This window comes from Muntiacus reevesi, chromosome 1 (genome assembly GCF_963930625.1).
Source record: "Muntiacus reevesi chromosome 1, mMunRee1.1, whole genome shotgun sequence".
Taxonomy (NCBI): Eukaryota; Metazoa; Chordata; class Mammalia; order Artiodactyla; family Cervidae; genus Muntiacus; species Muntiacus reevesi.
Genome location: NC_089249.1, coordinates 160,831,947 through 160,848,794, shown reverse-complemented (window position 1 = coordinate 160,848,794; position 16,848 = coordinate 160,831,947). Strand labels below are relative to the sequence as shown.

General features: G+C 54.3%; 2 protein-coding genes across 3 annotated transcripts in view; both read left to right on the top strand.

The window, feature by feature from the left end:
• Positions 1 to 2,317, top strand: part of ST3GAL3 (ST3 beta-galactoside alpha-2,3-sialyltransferase 3) — a 214,091-nt gene extending 211,774 nt beyond the window's left edge. For both annotated transcript variants that reach the window (XM_065914629.1, XM_065914625.1), the window contains one exon: positions 1,265 to 2,317. In XM_065914629.1, coding sequence (XP_065770701.1) covers positions 1,265 to 1,354 — 90 coding nt within the window. In that variant the 3' untranslated portion in view covers positions 1,355 to 2,317. The remainder of the gene's footprint in view (positions 1 to 1,264) is intronic.
• Positions 2,318 to 4,981: 2,664 nt separating this feature from the next.
• ARTN (artemin) lies at positions 4,982 to 7,870 on the top strand. Its single transcript, XM_065929563.1, has 4 exons — positions 4,982 to 5,339; positions 6,721 to 6,782; positions 7,062 to 7,209; positions 7,286 to 7,870. Exons 2-4 carry the CDS (start codon positions 6,723 to 6,725, stop codon positions 7,771 to 7,773), a joined length of 696 nt encoding a protein of 231 aa, XP_065785635.1. The 5' UTR covers positions 4,982 to 5,339; positions 6,721 to 6,722; the 3' UTR covers positions 7,774 to 7,870.
• The last annotated feature ends 8,978 nt before the right edge of the window (positions 7,871 to 16,848 follow it).

Sequence of the window (16,848 nt, the reverse complement as noted above, 5' to 3'; positions counted from 1 at the left end):
CCCAGGTTCCACTGGGGCCTGGTGCAGGTCCCTGGTGCACCAGGGACCTGGTGCAGTCAAATAAATAAATTAAATAAGTAAATTTTTTAAAGTAGATCTTCAAGGAATGAGGGTGAATCACCCAGGGGTCTGCACCAAGGCGGGGCAGTTTGCTGACAGTTGAGAATAATTCCAGGAGCCAAAGGAGCCAGAGGTTCGAGGGAGGTCACAGGGACAGTTGTGTAGATGCAGCAACAAATGAGGAAGACTCTGCCACCTCCAGGCACCGTGGAGTGTGGGTGCGAGGGGAGAAAAAGCGTGTCTAGGGAACGCTGTCCTTAGGGGCAGCCAGGTTCGTGGTTAGCACAGGAAGTTGAAGGGGGTGTTCAGAGAAGAGGAATATAGGGGATTTTGCCCAAGTTTCAAACTGAAAAGATCTGGCAGGTTGGAGGAGGTTGCTTGGACCAGACAAGGACCAGACAAGAGCTGTAAGTTCTTCACGCCGGTAAACAGTGGCTGTGAACATCCTAGGGTGAACCTCATTCCCTCGGATGCAACAGAGCAGTCAGCTGTGTCCAGACGGTGATAAAGCTATTGGCTCTCATCACTCCTTTATTCATTCAATCCTGTTTCATTCTTTGAGAGACTTAGTCATCACGGCTTCCTGGCACTGGGGAAAGGAAAGAACCTGAGCCTGGGTGCAGTCCTCCCCAGGAAAGCCCTGGAAGGTAGCATCTTTCCTCCAATTTCCACAGTGACAATAAAATGAGCCTCTGCACCCCACCCCTCTCCCCCGGCTCCTCTAATCTGAGAGGCAGGATTTCATCAGCTGCCCCTAGGCCTGGAAAATGGATTGCGTCAGGTCAGAGAATGACTAAGCCATCCCACGTGGTTCCCTTTCCAGCAGGGCCCACCCCCCAGGCTTGGGCCAGACCTAATGACTCACTTCGCTTGACCTTGGGGTGCCGAGGGCCTGAGGGCCCGGAGAAGCTGCTGGGCAAGGAGGGGTTGAAGGAGTGGGAACACGATTGGAAAGCCTCCATCTCTAAGGCTTGGAAGAAGTTAAGAGGCAGAGTATTCCTGAACGAGGGAAAGGGGGTTAGAAGGTTATTTTCTCCTGGTCCTGGGAAAGGAGGAGGGTGAGCCGCAGCACTTCTGGAGTGGCGGAGGGTGGTGGTCTCAGAAGAGGGCACAGAGCCCTGGGAGCCTGCAGCATTCTAGCAAGGCTCCATCCCTGCAGCCACTTGGCCTGTCCAACTGACTGCAACTCCGCCTTCCCTTTCAGTCCTGGACGCACAACATTCAGCGAGAGAAAGAGTTTCTGCGGAAACTGGTGAAAGCGCGTGTCATCACTGACCTCACCAGTGGTATCTGAGGTGCACCCAGCACATGGCCACAGAGGTCCAGCCACCACCACCCGCCCACTTCACTGGCCTCAGCCTGGCTCTGCCTGAGAGGCACGGGAGCCTTCAGACCGGGAGAAGGACCGTGCCAAGTGGCCCCAGGGGTGGCGAGGCCTTGGCAGAGCAGCCAGAGCTATGTCTGCTCAGAGGCCAGCCTCAGAGCCCAGCACTCGGCCTTCACCTCAGTCTGGGTCCTTGAAGCCAGAAGGCCAGGAGGCCACTGGTTGTGCCCAGCGGGCCCAGCATGCAGGAGGTGGACGCTAGGCAGCAAAGCTGCTGCCAGAATCATTTCTCTAATCAGTGTTCGGTGTATTATCACTTTGTGAATTTGGGGTGGGGGGAGGGTAGGGATAATTTATTTTTTAATCAGGTTGGAGATGTCACGTTTGGTCCACTGGCCATGCAGAAAGAGACCCGCTAAAGGGCCCCTCAGGCAGTGGTCCCAACGGGCTCCCCGTAGCGTGGGAGTGCCAGGACTAGCCTGTGCCCTGTTCCGGGGTCAAGGGGAGGTGGGCAGGACCTCAGGCCAGCCCCCTCCCGCTCATAACAGTGTTTGGCCTTTCTTGGGGAGCAGAGGGGATAGTCCCGCTCAGCAGCCCCCAGCTGCCCCACAGGGAAAACCTGGAGCCATCCTTTAAGGCAACAAGACGCCCCTGGACTTGAGCGGAGAGAACTTCAACGTTCTGGAGGCATGGCCTGGCCCAGCCTGATGGGAACGGCCCCCACCCCCACCCCAGCTGCAACCGACCCCCAGGACAGTGCTGCAGGCCTGGAGCAGCCTACCTGGCAACTGTTCCGGGTTTCAGCAACGAGACTGCCAGGCCCTCGGGTTCTGCCTTTAGCCTGGACCAGAGGGAAGTGAGGCACCAGGACTTCACCCGGCTGCAGCAGCCCTGCTGGGCAGCCATCATGGAAGCAATAAAGCTCTTCCCTGAGCCTGTCTCCTCTCGCTTTTTCTGACTTTTCTGGAAGAAACAGGTACTTCAGCAGCCACACTAAACCGAGAGCCATCTCTCCAGCCCTCTTTCCACCTTTCCCAGCTGCAGGACCTGCGTGGTCACCTAGGGGCCTTCTGGAACCTCCCCTGTCCCTCAGCAGCCCTGGACCCCCTTTGCCCTGAGAAGCAAACCAAGGGCATGCTCTGGAGTCTACCCTGGTGCCCCCCTAAAGGAGCTAGAGGGCAAGGGACTGAAGACAACAGCCTTAGGACAGTGCCGCTGGGTCATCACAGCCGGAGCTCTACAGGGACAGAGATTCCTGCAAGCACCAGAAAGTGGCACTGCCCAGTGCCCAACGCAGAGCAGCCCACAGACCTCACCCACTCCTGGCAGCCCCACCCTCCCCCTCAGCGCACGGTCTTCCCTCGGCACCCTCTTCCTGCACAGAACAGGAAGGCAGAGCCCAGCTCCAGGATCCCCCTGGCAAGTAGTGGAAAGGACATCCTAACCTTACCCCCCAGAGCCCTGAAATCTGCTGTGTCCCTTCCCTCGCATGGCTGGCCAGCCCGAGAAAGGCCAGCACATGCCTGCCCCTGAGGCCACAGGCCTGGGTGTGAGTTTCCTACCAGAGCTGCCAGGTGGCAGCAGGTGGGGCTGGCTGGCCCCTCACCTCTCACCTGACATCCCAATCCGAGTGCCATCCCCTTCCGGACTCCCACATGCCCCTATACAGTGGCACTTTGTCCTCAGACAGAAACCTCCTCTGCGGAGGAGAAAGCGAAGCCCTGACTAAGCGACAGGGAGACCCAGAAACTTCCTTCCCTTCTTCTGGAGACAAGGCCGTTCTGATGCAAACTCCAGGGCGTACCGTGTGCTACGTGAATGGCGCCCCCTGCAGTTGTACAGGGCATAGGCTGCATGCCAGCAAGCTGCAGCCCTGGGGAAGAAGCCCCCGCACAACTGGGCAGCTGGCCTGGTGTGAGCAGAGCTGCTCGCTGCCTGGGGAGACAGTTAAGCTTCTAGTCCCCAGCGCTGCACGTGAACTGCTCTCCCCAAAGTCGTGGTTCTCCGCCTGCACACACCAGAATCACCTGTGCAGATGTGGAAAACTGCACTTGCCCAGTCTGATTCGGGTCTGGGGGTGGGCCCAGATTTGGGTAGCTTTAAAAGGTCCACAGATGGTTCTGACACACAGCCAGAGTACAGCTGGTCCACATGCGTCCCTTGAGCACTTTCATCCCCACCCACGGCTTGCAATGGTCAGTTGGTCAACAGTTCCCAAATTGCTATCTCCAGCCCAGCTCTCTTCACTTTCTCCAGGCTACAAATTCAGTCACTTCCTGAACATTTCCACTATGGTAATCCACAGGTCCCCACAGCTTGGCACAACCGACACCGAACTCATGAGCTCCTGTCCACAGCCTGCCTCTGCTCCAGGAGCCCCAGCCAGAATGAATCCCCTCCACCTGGTCACCCAGACCAAAGGCAGACTGTCCTACGGCCCCACCCCATCCAATCTGACACCAACTGAGTTCTCAAAAAGAGAACTGGCAAAGAGCCCCCAAAGCCCCACACTCTCCCCATAATTCAGCTTCAGATTCCTCTCTCCCCCAGAAGCCTCCTGACCTACCTCCAAACCATCCTCCTCACTGCAGCCAGAGTTAGCCACAGAAATGCACGTTTGATCACACCATTCTCTGACCTGAAACAAGTTCGGCGGTCCCCAGAATAAAGTCCAGACTCCCTATGAGGACACACAGCATCTGGCCTTTCTTTATTTCTACCCATGTTACTCACCCAACCTCGAGCCCACCAGTCAAACTGCCATAATTAAGCATCTTAAATACAACCCTCCAGCTCCTACCTCAACCCTCCGGTGCAAACCTTCTTCCTCCGGGACCCTGCTCTTCTTCAGCCCTGGCACCCACTCCTACCACTCTGCCCTCGCTGTGCCAGGCTGAGCAGCGGCCTTTGCAGGTGTGTCTGTACTCCAAGCCCCAGGCGGCAGTGGAGGGGAAGCGCTGGGTCTAGCAGAGGGGCTGGGGCCAGAGGGGCTGGGGCCTCTAGAGCCGGGTCGGACCTTGAAAACCCCAGCTCGGTGCCTTGCGGACTTGAGTGCGATGAGTCTGTTGAGAGAAGAAACTAGTGGTGGATCAGAGAGCAGCTAGCACAGAGCGGCCAGCCAGGACGACAGGAACCCAAACGCCAGTGGCCCAAGGCAGGGACCGGCCCATCCCCTCCCTCTCCCGCCCTCTGCCCGGCCTCCCAACTCCCTACTCCAAGTGTCTCCAAACTCTGAACACCCAGTGTCTGCGCCTCTGCACCGACATGGGGGCCCTCCCCAGTTTCTCCTCCCCCCTACCTCGGGGGACCTTAGTGGAGCGAGGGGGACCGGATTCCAGAGGGTGGAGCGGCCAGGTGAGCCCTGAAAGGTAGGGCGGGGTGGGGGAGTGCTCGGGCCCCACCCCAGGATCCGGTGACGCCAGGGCTGGAATTTGACACCGGACGGCGGCGGGCAAGAGGCTGCTGAGGGATGGAGTTGGGCTCGGCCCCCAGACACGGCCCACGGGCTCCGCCAGCAGCAGGTCCCTCGGGTCCCAGCCCTTGCTGTGTCCCGGACCCAGAGCCCTGCACTCGCGGTAAGCCGACCTGTTTGCCCACCCCTCGTCCCAGCCCAGGGGCTAGGGGGGAGCGGCCAGGGTTGTCCCCTTCCACTCCTTTCTCACATTCTCCCTCTCCTGGGCCCGCTGTGCAGCTCCCCGCCCCTCCCAGCCCCCCTCAGTCCCTCTAGTTGCTTGTCGGACTGTGCTAGCCCTGCCTAGCCCTGCCGGCCCGCTGCCGTAATGTGAGGCTCCTGCCGCCGCTACAGGGCTCAGACTGGCTGCCAAGACCTCGCTTTTGGCTAAGAGAGGCGCTGCCAGCTGCACAGCCCTGGGCATGAACCTTCTGGGCTGCGGGGGAAAGCCCAGCTCTGGTTCCAGGAAAGGTGTCTAGAAGAACAGAACACAGAACCCCCGGGGTGAGTATCGGGCTGCTAGATGGGGCGGCCAGGCAAGGGCTGGAGGACCAGGTGGCCCCAGATGGCCGGGAGGGGGCCGGAGGGCCTGAGCTGCCCACAAGAGACCTGCTCCTGGGCTCCCCCTAGTGCAGGGGCCTTTAACCCTACCTTGCTAGGCTTACCTTCCATCAGTGAGAACAAGTCACTACCCTGACTCCTCAGGCCCAAATTCTGCTAGGCGAGCACATCTGGCACTGGAGGGCCTCACCAGGCCCTGTACCTGGCCCACAGGTACAGCGACATTCTGTGCGCCGGGGGTGAGGCTAGAGGTGACAGCTGGGACCCAAGAGCAGGCCGGCTAGTGAGGGCTCATGAAGGCTCCAGGGCTCCAGAGAGGTGTTTGGGAGTGCCAGGCAGTGCGGGCTCATAAAAATTGGTGGGACTCTGAAAGGCCGACTGAGCTCAGGAAGGATGGTTCATGGGGGAAACTTCTAGGAGCAGGTCCAGGCTGCCAGATCCAGAGGGAGCTTGCAGGCGGACAGACCTGGACCAGCTCTCAGGGTGGCTCAGCTCTCAGGGACCAGGCTGGTGTAGGAAGCAACTCCTGGGAGTTGCTGGGGCCTGAGTCGGGCTGAGGGTAGGGGGAAAGCCCACCCTACTTTGAGTCCACAGACTTGACAGATGCTGCCCCCTGGTGGTCATAGAAAGCCATGGCCCAGACCCCCTGTTCCTAGAGAGCTCCTCAGCCTCTACCACCTGCTGGCTCTTGAAGGCTGTCTGTGGTCAGAAGAGAAGACATCTGTGGTCAGGCAGCTCTGCATCCAGACAGAGACCACAGAGGAGCCAGGTGCAGCAACACTCGGGTGGGCAGCACAGGCTGAAGCCTGGACCTCACTGTCATCCAATAACTCAGGGCAACCCACAAGCACCTTCATTCTTCTCCAGGCCACAACTTGCTACCCTGCAGTATGGAGAGAAGGCTCTCTGTGAGGTCAGGGTGCCCAGCTGCTCTCTTTTCCAGCCCTGCAGCACAGGGCAGGAAGTTCCCTTCCCCGCACAGCTTGTGGGTCTACCCTTGTGACTTTAGGTAACTGCTGAGCTTCTCTCTGAGCCTTGTTTCCTGGTCTGGAAAATGGGGATGATATATACCATTTACCTCATGGAGTTATGAAGTCTGAAAGGAAACAGGTGCAGAGCGCCACCACATAGCTAGGTTTTCGATGCAGCCACTTCTTTTGGGTTGAGCCCAGCTGCCCAGGCCCCTTGTCCCTCACCTGGAGAAGCTGAAGTGGAGGGATGACCTGCTCTGAGGATAACTCATCTCTCCATGTTCCAAGCTGCCTCAAGAGGAGGGTGGGGGAACAGGTCGGCTACAACTGATGGGAGCTCCTGGTGTTGACAGAGATGGCGCCTGGACGTGGAGGCCCTTCTGTGCTGCCCCTCCGGGCCGGGCCTAGGAGGCAGGTGAGCGGTTCTCCCACAGACTTCTACCGGGTATTGAGGAAAGGTGGCTTGACCTGGGAGGGAGAGCATGGCTCCGGGGGGCAGGTACCAGAAGTGGGTGGGGAAATGGTCAGGGAGGGCCGGGGGAAGGAGCAAGGTCAGTGCCCTCCAGGGATGCCTTCTCCAGGCTGCCTGGGCTGCTGGCCCACTATCCTCCAACCCTTCTGTCGGGCCCCAGCCCCTTCCAGACCCTACCAGGCTGTCCTCTTCCCCCCTGAGGCTCCCCATCGTCTCTTCCAGCAGCCTGCCCTGTGGCCCACCCTGGCCGCTCTGGCCCTGCTGAGCAGCGTCGCCGAGGGTGAGGCCTCCCTGGGCCCCGCGCCCCGCAGCCCGGTCCCCCGCGAAGGCCCCACGCCCGCCCCGCCGTCCCCCGCGGGCCCCCTGCCGGGTAGGTGAGAGGGCGAGAGGGCGAGGGCGCGTGGCGGGCGGGCTGGGGACCCGAGCGTAACTGCGTCTCGTTCTAGGGGGCCGCGCGGCCCGTCTATGCGGCGGAAGAGCCCGGCGCCCGGCGCCCCCGCCGCCCCGGCCCGCGCCCCCGCCGCCAGCGCCCTCGCCCTCGCCCGCACCCCCTCGCGGGGCCCGCGCGGCGCGGGCGGGGGCCCGGGGCGGCCGAGCGAGCCGGGGAAGCCGCGCGCGGGCCGCGGGGGCGCGGGGCTGTCGCCTGCGCTCGCAGCTGGTGCCGGTGCGCGCGCTCGGCCTGGGCCACCGCTCCGACGAGCTGGTGCGGTTCCGCTTCTGCAGCGGCTCCTGCCGCCGCGCCCGCTCCCCGCACGACCTCAGCCTGGCCAACTTGCTGCACGCCGGGGCCCTGCGGCCGCCCCCGGGTTCGCGGCCCGTCAGCCAGCCCTGCTGCCGACCCACGAGCTACGAGGCCGTCTCGTTTATGGACGTCAACAGCACCTGGAGGACCGTGGACCGCCTCTCGGCCACTGCCTGCGGCTGTCTGGGCTGAGGGCTCGCTCCGAGGGCATGCGGACAGACCCTGACCCGTGGATCTAACTGCCTGGGACCACTGGGGGCTCGGCCGGAGATGGAGGCTTCGGCCGTGTGAGTGATGGACATCAGCCCTGCGGAGAGGGAGGCACGACTGACCGGCGGCTCCAGGGGTCTCACCCCGCCAGCCTCAACCCGGCAGACACCAGAGACCTCAGCTGTGGAGAGCCGAGGACCCGCTGCTCACAGACTGTCACTGCCCCGGCCAGGAACCCAGGACTCCTCTAGAGAACCCAGCAGTGTGCGGTCTCAACCTCAGCCTGGGCCTGGGGGGACAGATTTGGAGATATGTAATTCGTTGCTGAAGTGCCTGTGCTGGAGCGGGCCTTAGACTCTCTGACGGGAGCTGGACCCCTATTTATTACTTCTAAGTTATTTATTTACTTCTGTGGTTTGTCAGATCCTTTCTTGGGCTATGGTGGCTGGATGGGGGTGGATAGAAGCAGTTGGATGGAGATCCCGCCTTGACCATCCTGCTCACAACTTCAGGCTCACTCAGCAATCATAAGCCTGGCCTGGGGCTGCTTGCCCTCACCCAGCAGCTCTGGAACCTGAGGGGCATGGAACACAGACAGAGGAGGTGGCAAAGATGTGTTCGCTAGTCCCAGCAGGCCAATTCACAACCCCCTGCACAGCCCCCAGCAGTTGGAACCTGGGGTTACTGGTGGAGAAAGCCATTGCCTTGAGACCTCAGGCATGCTGGGGGCTTGCTTGATGGTAAAGATTGCACCACCCCACTGTCACTGATCAGAGTCCTACCCTTCAGGACACCCTGACAGGCACATATACTGCCTGTGCTTGCAGATAGCCCAGCACAGGGAGCTCACTACCCACATTCTGTGAAGCAGCCCGCGTCAAGAGAGCAGCTGGAAAGGCTGAGGGTGGGAAAGAGGGTGCAGTGGGAGGCTGGTTTGGGGGGGATGAAGCACAGAACATCATGGAGATAAGAAAGCAGGAAAAGACTGAAGGTATCTAGAAGGACCCGCATCTTGGGTAATGAAGAAGGATATTCATTCATTCATTCAACAAATATTTATGAAGTACCTATTTTATGTCAGAAGCTTTGCAGACAGCAGGGCTACAGAAGTGACCCCATGATCTCTGCTATTAAGCTTAAACCAGGAGAGACAAACAATAAATAATTTACATAAATAATTACTGAAATTCAACTTGGCAAACAGTATGAAAAAGGACCAGAGGCTGAGAGGTACACACCCTCATCTGGAAAGAAAGGAGGAGAGGTTAAATGCTGACCCTGGCCCTCCACACTGTTGCCAAGTCATAACTCAAAAGTCAGCACAATGCCTCTGAGCTTCTGTGTATGTCCTGTGAAACCTTGTTTCCTGGGCCCTATGAATTTGTCCTATGTGATTTTTTTTTTTCTTTGAAATTAAGATCAGGACACGTATTTGGATGCATGCTGGGTCTGAGGAGCCATGGGACATGCGAGGGTGGTCAGGAGGCAGTGGGGATTGCTGGTCTGGAGCTGAGGAGGCAGGTCTGTACTGGAGGTTGATTGGGCAGCTGTTAGCAGAGGCAGTAGCTGCAGCCAGGGGTGCATGAGACGGTGTAAGAGTGAGGCAGATTGAGGCTGGGATCCCTCAGGCATTTGACACCATTAACCAAAATTCCTTCCCAACTGCCTGAATGCCTGCCTGCTTTGGCACAGATGCCCCCTTCTCCCAGGCTAGACTGAGGAGCTGGCAAGGGCTCTTTGAAGGCTGTATGCATTCTAAGTCAAAGAGGGGAAAGGAGTTGTGTTTCCATTCTTCTGTTCACTGCCTCAGTTCTAGGTGCCCCCAAAACTTTGATGCTCTCATGCCGCCCTCAAACACCCCCTCGGTCCTTCTCCCTGCTTCCAAACTGATTCAGGACCTTCAGTCACCAACCCCCACCTCCAACCAAAGAAAATGGCAGCTTGGAAACATCTCACAAAGGCCGTGCCTTGGTCCTGGTTGGGGGTGAAGAGGAAGAAGTGGAACTGTTAGTCGCTCAACTGTGTCTGACTCTTTGCGATCCTGTGGACTGTAGCCCGCCAGGCTCCTCTGTCCATGGAATTCTTCAGGCAAGAACTCTGGAGTGGGTTGCCATTCCCTTCTCTGGGGATGAAGAAGAAGGTCCTGTCAATTTCAGGGTCACTGGGGCCAAGGAGCCCCTGATGAAAAGACTTGAAGGCCCGGTGGAGGACATCTGTGCTCTCAGAACCACTTACAGGAGATGGGTTGAAGCCATGTCCGGCAAGTCCCATAGAGAGACAGCCAGGTCAGAACCTGAGCCAAAGGCACTGGCTCTCAACACTCGCAAAATTATAAGTCCTTGGGAGAGCAGGGTCCCCCCTGCCCCCGCCAACTCAAGGCTGAATTCTGGGCCCTGGAGAGACTGCCCAACACTGTACAAAATTGTGGATTAAGCCACAGCTTCTCCAAAAGGAACACATTCCCACAAGAACTAGTCTCAGTGTGCAGCTCACAATGAACCAATTGTTTTGTACTAAGTCGCTTCAGTCGTGTCCGACTCTTCGTGACCCCACAGATTGTCGCCTGCCAGGCTCCTTTGTCCACGGGACTATGAATACTGGAGTGGGTTGCCATTTCCTTCTCCAGGGGATCTTCCTGACCCAGGGATTGAACCAGCATCTCTTACATCCCTTGCATTAGCAGGTGGGTTCTTTACCACTAATGCCACCTGGGAAGCCCCTATGAACCAAATCCCTCTTCAAAAATAATAAAATAAATGAAGCATTTTCCCCAAAGGGAACAAGTTGCAGAGCTCCACCTCTCTGCCTACAATTTAGCAGAGGTCACCTGGCACATGGCCTCCACACAGATGGCTCTAGAATCTCCATTTTTGACTGTCATCTCTTTCATATTTGCAAAATGACACTGCCCACTTGAATGATCTTCCCAGAACTAAGGTATGATCTCCTCCTAAGGGGTATCAAGTTATCACTTCTTGCAAGACAGAAAACTATAGATGGCTTTTTAAAAAATATAATTTTATTTATTTATGACTGTGCTGGGTCTTGGTTGCTGTGTGGGCTCTTCTCTAGTTGTAGAGAGCAGGAACTACTCTCAAGTTGCTGTGTGCAAGCTTCTCATCAAGGTAGCTTCTCTTTTTCCGGAGCATGGGCTCCTGAGTGCTCAGGCTTCCGTAGTTGCGGCATGTGGGCTCAAGAGTTGTGGTGCACGGGCTTAGTTGCTCTGCGGCATGTGAGATCTTCCCAGATCAGGGATCAAACCCTTGTCTCCTGCATTGGCAGGCGGATTCTTTACCACTGAGTCAGCAGGGAAGCCCTACAGATGGCTTTGACTTGACAGTTTTCCCTGCTTTAGGGTGTACCCAAACATCCCTTTAGTTTCAACCAGGAATCAAAGTTTGGGGAAATCCGTGTGCTCCCCCTGCCCCAGCCAGTGGTATTCCTCCTCTCTTGTCCAGGGATTGCCACAATTTCCCCTGGCTAGAGAGCCCTGTGCCTGAGTGCATGTGGTCTGGCTACCTATTTTGAAAAGGAAGGTAGGGTAGAAATCTGAGAAATCAGAGAAAAGATCTAGGAGAATTTGTGCCATGTGAGATCACATCTCTGTGAACAACAGGGGTGGTGCTTCACCTGTTTTGGAGCTGGAGTGTCCTTACAGAAACTTATGAAAGCCAAGGATCCTCCCCACCCCGCCTCCCACTTCAAAGCTGAAAAAAAAACCACTGATATGGAAATCTAGTGAAGAATTTGAGGGAGTCCACAGACTTTCTGAAGCTCATTCAGAGATTCTGTAGGAGTCCATGGCCTTTGAGGTATCCTGCCTTGTTCGAAATACTATTATTAATGTCCTCCTGTAGCTAGATTAATTCCTCTCTCTGTGCTTAGGCCCCCATATCACAGGGCTCTCTGTCTCCATTATTTACAAGCCTCCCTATTCATCAACCTTTTTCTATTGAATGTCTTTTCCCTCTGCATTTAAACCTGCTTGAATATATCATGGCACACACACACAAAAAGACACTGTGATTAGAAATATGTAAATATCAATATATAATCTGCTTACATGACTCCTCCTTCACTAAATGAGCTCTTGCTGTGGTCCCTAGTGGCCTCATCATTGCTAAACCCAAAGACCACTTCTCAGCCTTTAGTCCTTTGGATTCTCGGAGGCACCCAACTTTGTCACCCTCTTGGAACACCTGTCTTCTCTTGACTCTCCATCCCATATTCTCCTGGATTTTCTCCCACCTCTACTCATTCTTAGACTTTTTTGGGGTTCCTTTTCCTTTCTCAGCCCCTTAAGAACATCAGGGCTCTGATATAGCCCTTCTCTCCCCATTTTAGTCTCCCTGAGCAATATGACCAACTTCCATGATTTCAGTTACCACCTCCATGCTGATCATGCTCTCACTGTATCTCCAGCTTAATCTTTCTCCTAAGCTCAGCCTGTATTTCCAATTTTTTCATCTGCATAGCCTCAGAAACCTCGAACTGAACTTATCTGTCCTGGCTGTCTTCTGTTCATTCCTTCAGATGCTCTCTCCACCATTCTCCTCGTGCTCTAAGCCCCACATCAGTGAGTTTCCCTGCTCTCCTGCCTCCAAGCCTCCTCCAGGGTTCCCTCCCAGGTGAATGGCACCAACCTCCATCCAGGGATACAAGCCAGAAACTTGGGCAACAGCCTAGACTCCCTGAGCTTTGCCACTTCCCTTTTCCGTTAGTTCTCAGATCCTTAGCTCTTGCAAGTCCATCCTCCTTTCCCTCTTCCCAATCCTATTTTGTGGAGACTTCCTAATTTGTGGAATGGTTTATTGTTCATCCTTCTAAATGGTCCCTGTCTCCAGTTTTAACTCCCTTCAGTCATTCTCAGCTCTCGGACCTTTTAACATTAATTAAGTACTAACAGTAGTGCCTTGGGCCAGTTATGGAGAATCCAAGATCAGCTAGAAACATGTTCTGCCATCAGGGAGACCATAGTTGGAGGTGGAGTTGAGGGAAGGGCTGACCAGTTTGGCAAATAAAAATAGGATATCTAGTTAAACTGGAATTTCAGATAAGCAATACTTTTTTTTAAGTAAGTATGTCTCATGCAATAATTAGGACGTACTTATTAAAAAAAAAAATGTTGTTTAGGTATTTCCCTTGTAGTCCAGTGGCTAAGAATCCACACTCCCATTGCAGAGTGCCAAGGTTCAATCCCTAGTCAGGGCACTAGATCTCACATGCTATAATAAAAAGCTTGAATGCTGTAACTAAAGATCCCCCCATACTGCAAGGAAGATTGAAGATCCTGTGTACTGCAACTAAGACCCAGCACAGCCAAATACCCAAATAAATATATTTTTAAAATGTTGTTTATCTACTATTGAAGTGGGTGCCCCCCTTTTTTCCTGGCAACCCTAGATGGGGGTAAACAAATGAACAGAAAACACAATCAATCATCCCAACAGAAGTATGATTAGGGTACAGTGATGTATGTCAGGGTTGGGGAGGATTCTATACTCACAAAGGAAGAGGAATCATTTCTACCTAGATGGACAGGGAAGAGCCAGGAAAGTCTTTGTGAAGGAGGCGGCTCTTGAACTGGGCCTTGAAAAATGAAATATTTGCCTTCATTGCCTCTCAGCTCTAAATCCCCCCTTTTCACCAGCCATGCCCCCTCAGCAGAGGCAGTAGCAAGAACAAAGGCAGGAAGCATGGAACAGCCTGAAGAGCCAGGGATTTCATGTAGAATTGGGGGAGGGTCCCATCAAGACACAAGTCAAGAGAGATCATAACCGTCCTTGAGTGCTATACCAAGGAGCCTGGACTTTGTGCTGAGTGGAGCCGCTGAGGGTTTTAGGTGGGATTGTCATGTTTCAGATAGATGACTGGCCACTGTGTCTAGTTTGGACTGGAAGGGGCAAGGCAGGGGATACCAGTTAGAGCTGCTGCAGTTAGGGCTGCTCAGACAACAAATGCTGGCCCCTTGACCTAGGGCAGAACAGCGTGGAAGGACAGCGAGACAGGAGGTACAATCCATGGGACTTGGTGATGAACTGATGGTGAGGACCTGATGGAAGGGAGAGTTTTTGGGAGTATGGCTTGGGCGACCAGTAAGAAATTTAGGGGATGTAGTATTTTTATCCCATGATGGGGGTACGGTGTGGGGAAAGTCATGTTTGAATTTGTACCTGTTCAACTTGACGTGCCCGTGACAGTTTCAGAAGGCAAGGAGGCTGGCAGCAGCTGGGTCTGAGGGTCAGGACAGTTTGGGCGAAAGAGATCTAAGAGTCATAAATCAAAGACAAGGAGGTGGTGAGCAGCAGAGGCTAAGGCTTGGAGACCCAGCAGTTTAGGAACAGGGAGAGGAGAAGGGACAAGGCTGTGAGGGAGACCAAAAGGGTGTGACCAGAGTGGTGGGGAAAACAAAGCAGAACAAGGGGAAGGAGCAGTCGAAGGGGCCAGATGCAGCAGAAAAACCCAGTCACATAAGGACTGAAACTGTCCATTGGGTTCTCTGGCCACAAGGTGGCCTAGGGACTCAGGCTAAGCTTCTTGCTGAAAACAACTAGAATTACTTAGACAAAATATACACTTTTAAAAATTAATGCATCTGTGAGCTGGCATACACAGAAGAAATATTCAGGCCAAAATAAACAAATACAGGAACTACAAAGGTAAACAAAGTTCAGTAGCTGGTATTTGCCTTGAGGGCATTTTCTTTACCTGGGGAACCTAGGCATTGGTTTGCAAGGGCTCCCTTGCAAAGAGCTTATGGGGGCAGAGGGGGTCTACCTGGAACATTCTCAGTAAGGCCAGAACCCCAGAGGACTATGCCCACACCTATAGGTGAACTAGAAATAAACCTTCTCCTCCTTTCCCTAACCTCTTTCCCTCAAACCAGGGGACTACAAAGAAAATAAACTTCCCTAGTGCAATTAACCTTAGTGCTAAGTGAAGGGGGAGAAACCTCCCCTGAGAATTCTTAACTACAGGCGGGGCCCTCATTTGGTTTTGCAGACCAAAATTCACACTGTTTTAGAAGGTTGAAAAACTTCAAACTGGTTAATCTGTCATGGACATGGATTGCTAGTGGTTCCAGGTAACCAACAGAAGTTCTTTCTCATCCTCTCCTGGGCTCTGGAATGCTCTCCTGAATTTGGGAACCCCTCCCAGGGTTGTCAGGGCTTCCCAGTGACTAAGTGGTATGGTTCAGGTGGCAAAGAGTCTGCCTGCAAAGCAGGAGATCCAGGTTCAATCCCTGAGTCAGGAAGATCCCCTGGAGAAGGAAATAGCTGCCCACTCCAGTATTCTCGCTTGAGAAATTCTATGGACAGGGGAGCCAGGTGGGCTACAGTCTATGCGGTTGCAAAAGAGTCTGGCATGACTCAGTGACTAAACAACAACAACCCAGGGTTGTCACAGGTTCTGGCCCCTATATGTTCTATTCTTTTTTAAAAAATCAATTTTAATTATTTAAAAATTTTATTTATTTTTGGCTGTGCTGGGTCTTTGTTGCCTTTGGGAAGACTTTTCTCTAGATGCAGCAAGCAGGGGGTTACTCTTTGTTGCAGTGCTCGAGCTTTTCATTGCAATGGTTTCTCTTGCTGCAGAGCATGGGTTCTATGTGCACCGCTTTCAGTGTTGCAGCATGTGGACTTTAGAGCTGGGGCTCGGCAGTTGTGGTGCACACGGTCAGTAGTTGCTCCATGGCATGTGGGATCTTCCAGATCAGGGATCAAACCTGTGTCTCCTGCACTGGAGGTGGATTCTTAGCCACTGGACTACCAGGGGAGCCCCCTCATTTTTTTTAGAAAGAGGTGGACAGATTTGAACACAGAATTTATGGTCTTAACCCTTCCTCCATTCCTCCATCTTCCACAATGATATTTTAGTATCAGGGCCAAGACATTTCACACCCCTATGCACAGACCTGGAATCAGTACTTTATTGTGGCTTCCTGTTTCCTCCTTCCAAATCCCCCTTTCCTTCTTCAATGTATTATACTGTTGCAGGAAGGGGGACCCCCCCTCCCAGGGCCCAAAATGGGGATCTTGTCAGACACATGTGCTGACAAAGCAAGAGGCTTTATTGGGAAGGGGCACCTGGGCGGACAGTAGAGTAAGGGAACCCAGGAGAACTGCTCTGCCTCAGGGCTGGCAGTCTTGTTTTTATGGTGATGGGATTATGGGATTAACTTTCTGGGCTGTCTTTGGCCAGTCACTCTGACTCAGGGTCCTTCCTGGTGGCACACACATTACTCAGCCAAGATGGATGGCAGCGAGAAGGATTCAGGGAGGTGGTAGGACCTGTGGCGTCTCCTTTTGATCTTTTCCGAATTTTTCTGGTTGGTGGTGGCAGCTTGCTAGTTTCGAGTTCCTTACCATGACCTTGTGTGGTAAAATAAGTGAAGTCGCTTAGTCCTGTCCGACTCTTCGCAACCCCATGGGCTGAGTAGCCTACCAGGCTACTCAGTCCATGGGATTTTCCAGGCAAGAGTACTGGGGTGGGTTGCCATTTCCTTCTCCAGAGGATCTTCTCAACCCAGGGATTGAACCCAGGTCTCCCGCCTTGCAGGCAGACGCCTTACTGTCTGAGCCACCAGCGAAGCCTGGTGGTGTGGTAAAATAACTCATGCAATTAGTTACTATGGTGCCTGACCAGGGTGGGCAGTTTCAGTCAGTGTTTCCCGTAACAATTCTATACACAGATTTTTCTAAAGTGCAAATTCAATCATCAATGCCCACTTGCAACCTCATCATGGTTTCATATTGCACTTAGGATACAGTGTCAATTTGTCTTCCAAGCTCATCACCTTCCTCATCCCCTCCCCCTTCCTCACCTTCACAGACAACCCCCTTAAAAGTGAACACAGCTAACTAACTCTACTTCAAACATTTTCTTGATGAAGATTTGTTGAATGACTAGATTCCCACTGCAGTCTGCTTACCAGCTAATCAAGCCCCCTCCTCCCCAGTCTCTTGCTGTTCTTCTTCAAGCTCAGATCAAGTTTATCCTCCTCAGGGAAGCCTTCATCCACCTTCTCAGGCCTCAGTGTCTATAGCCAATGCCAGC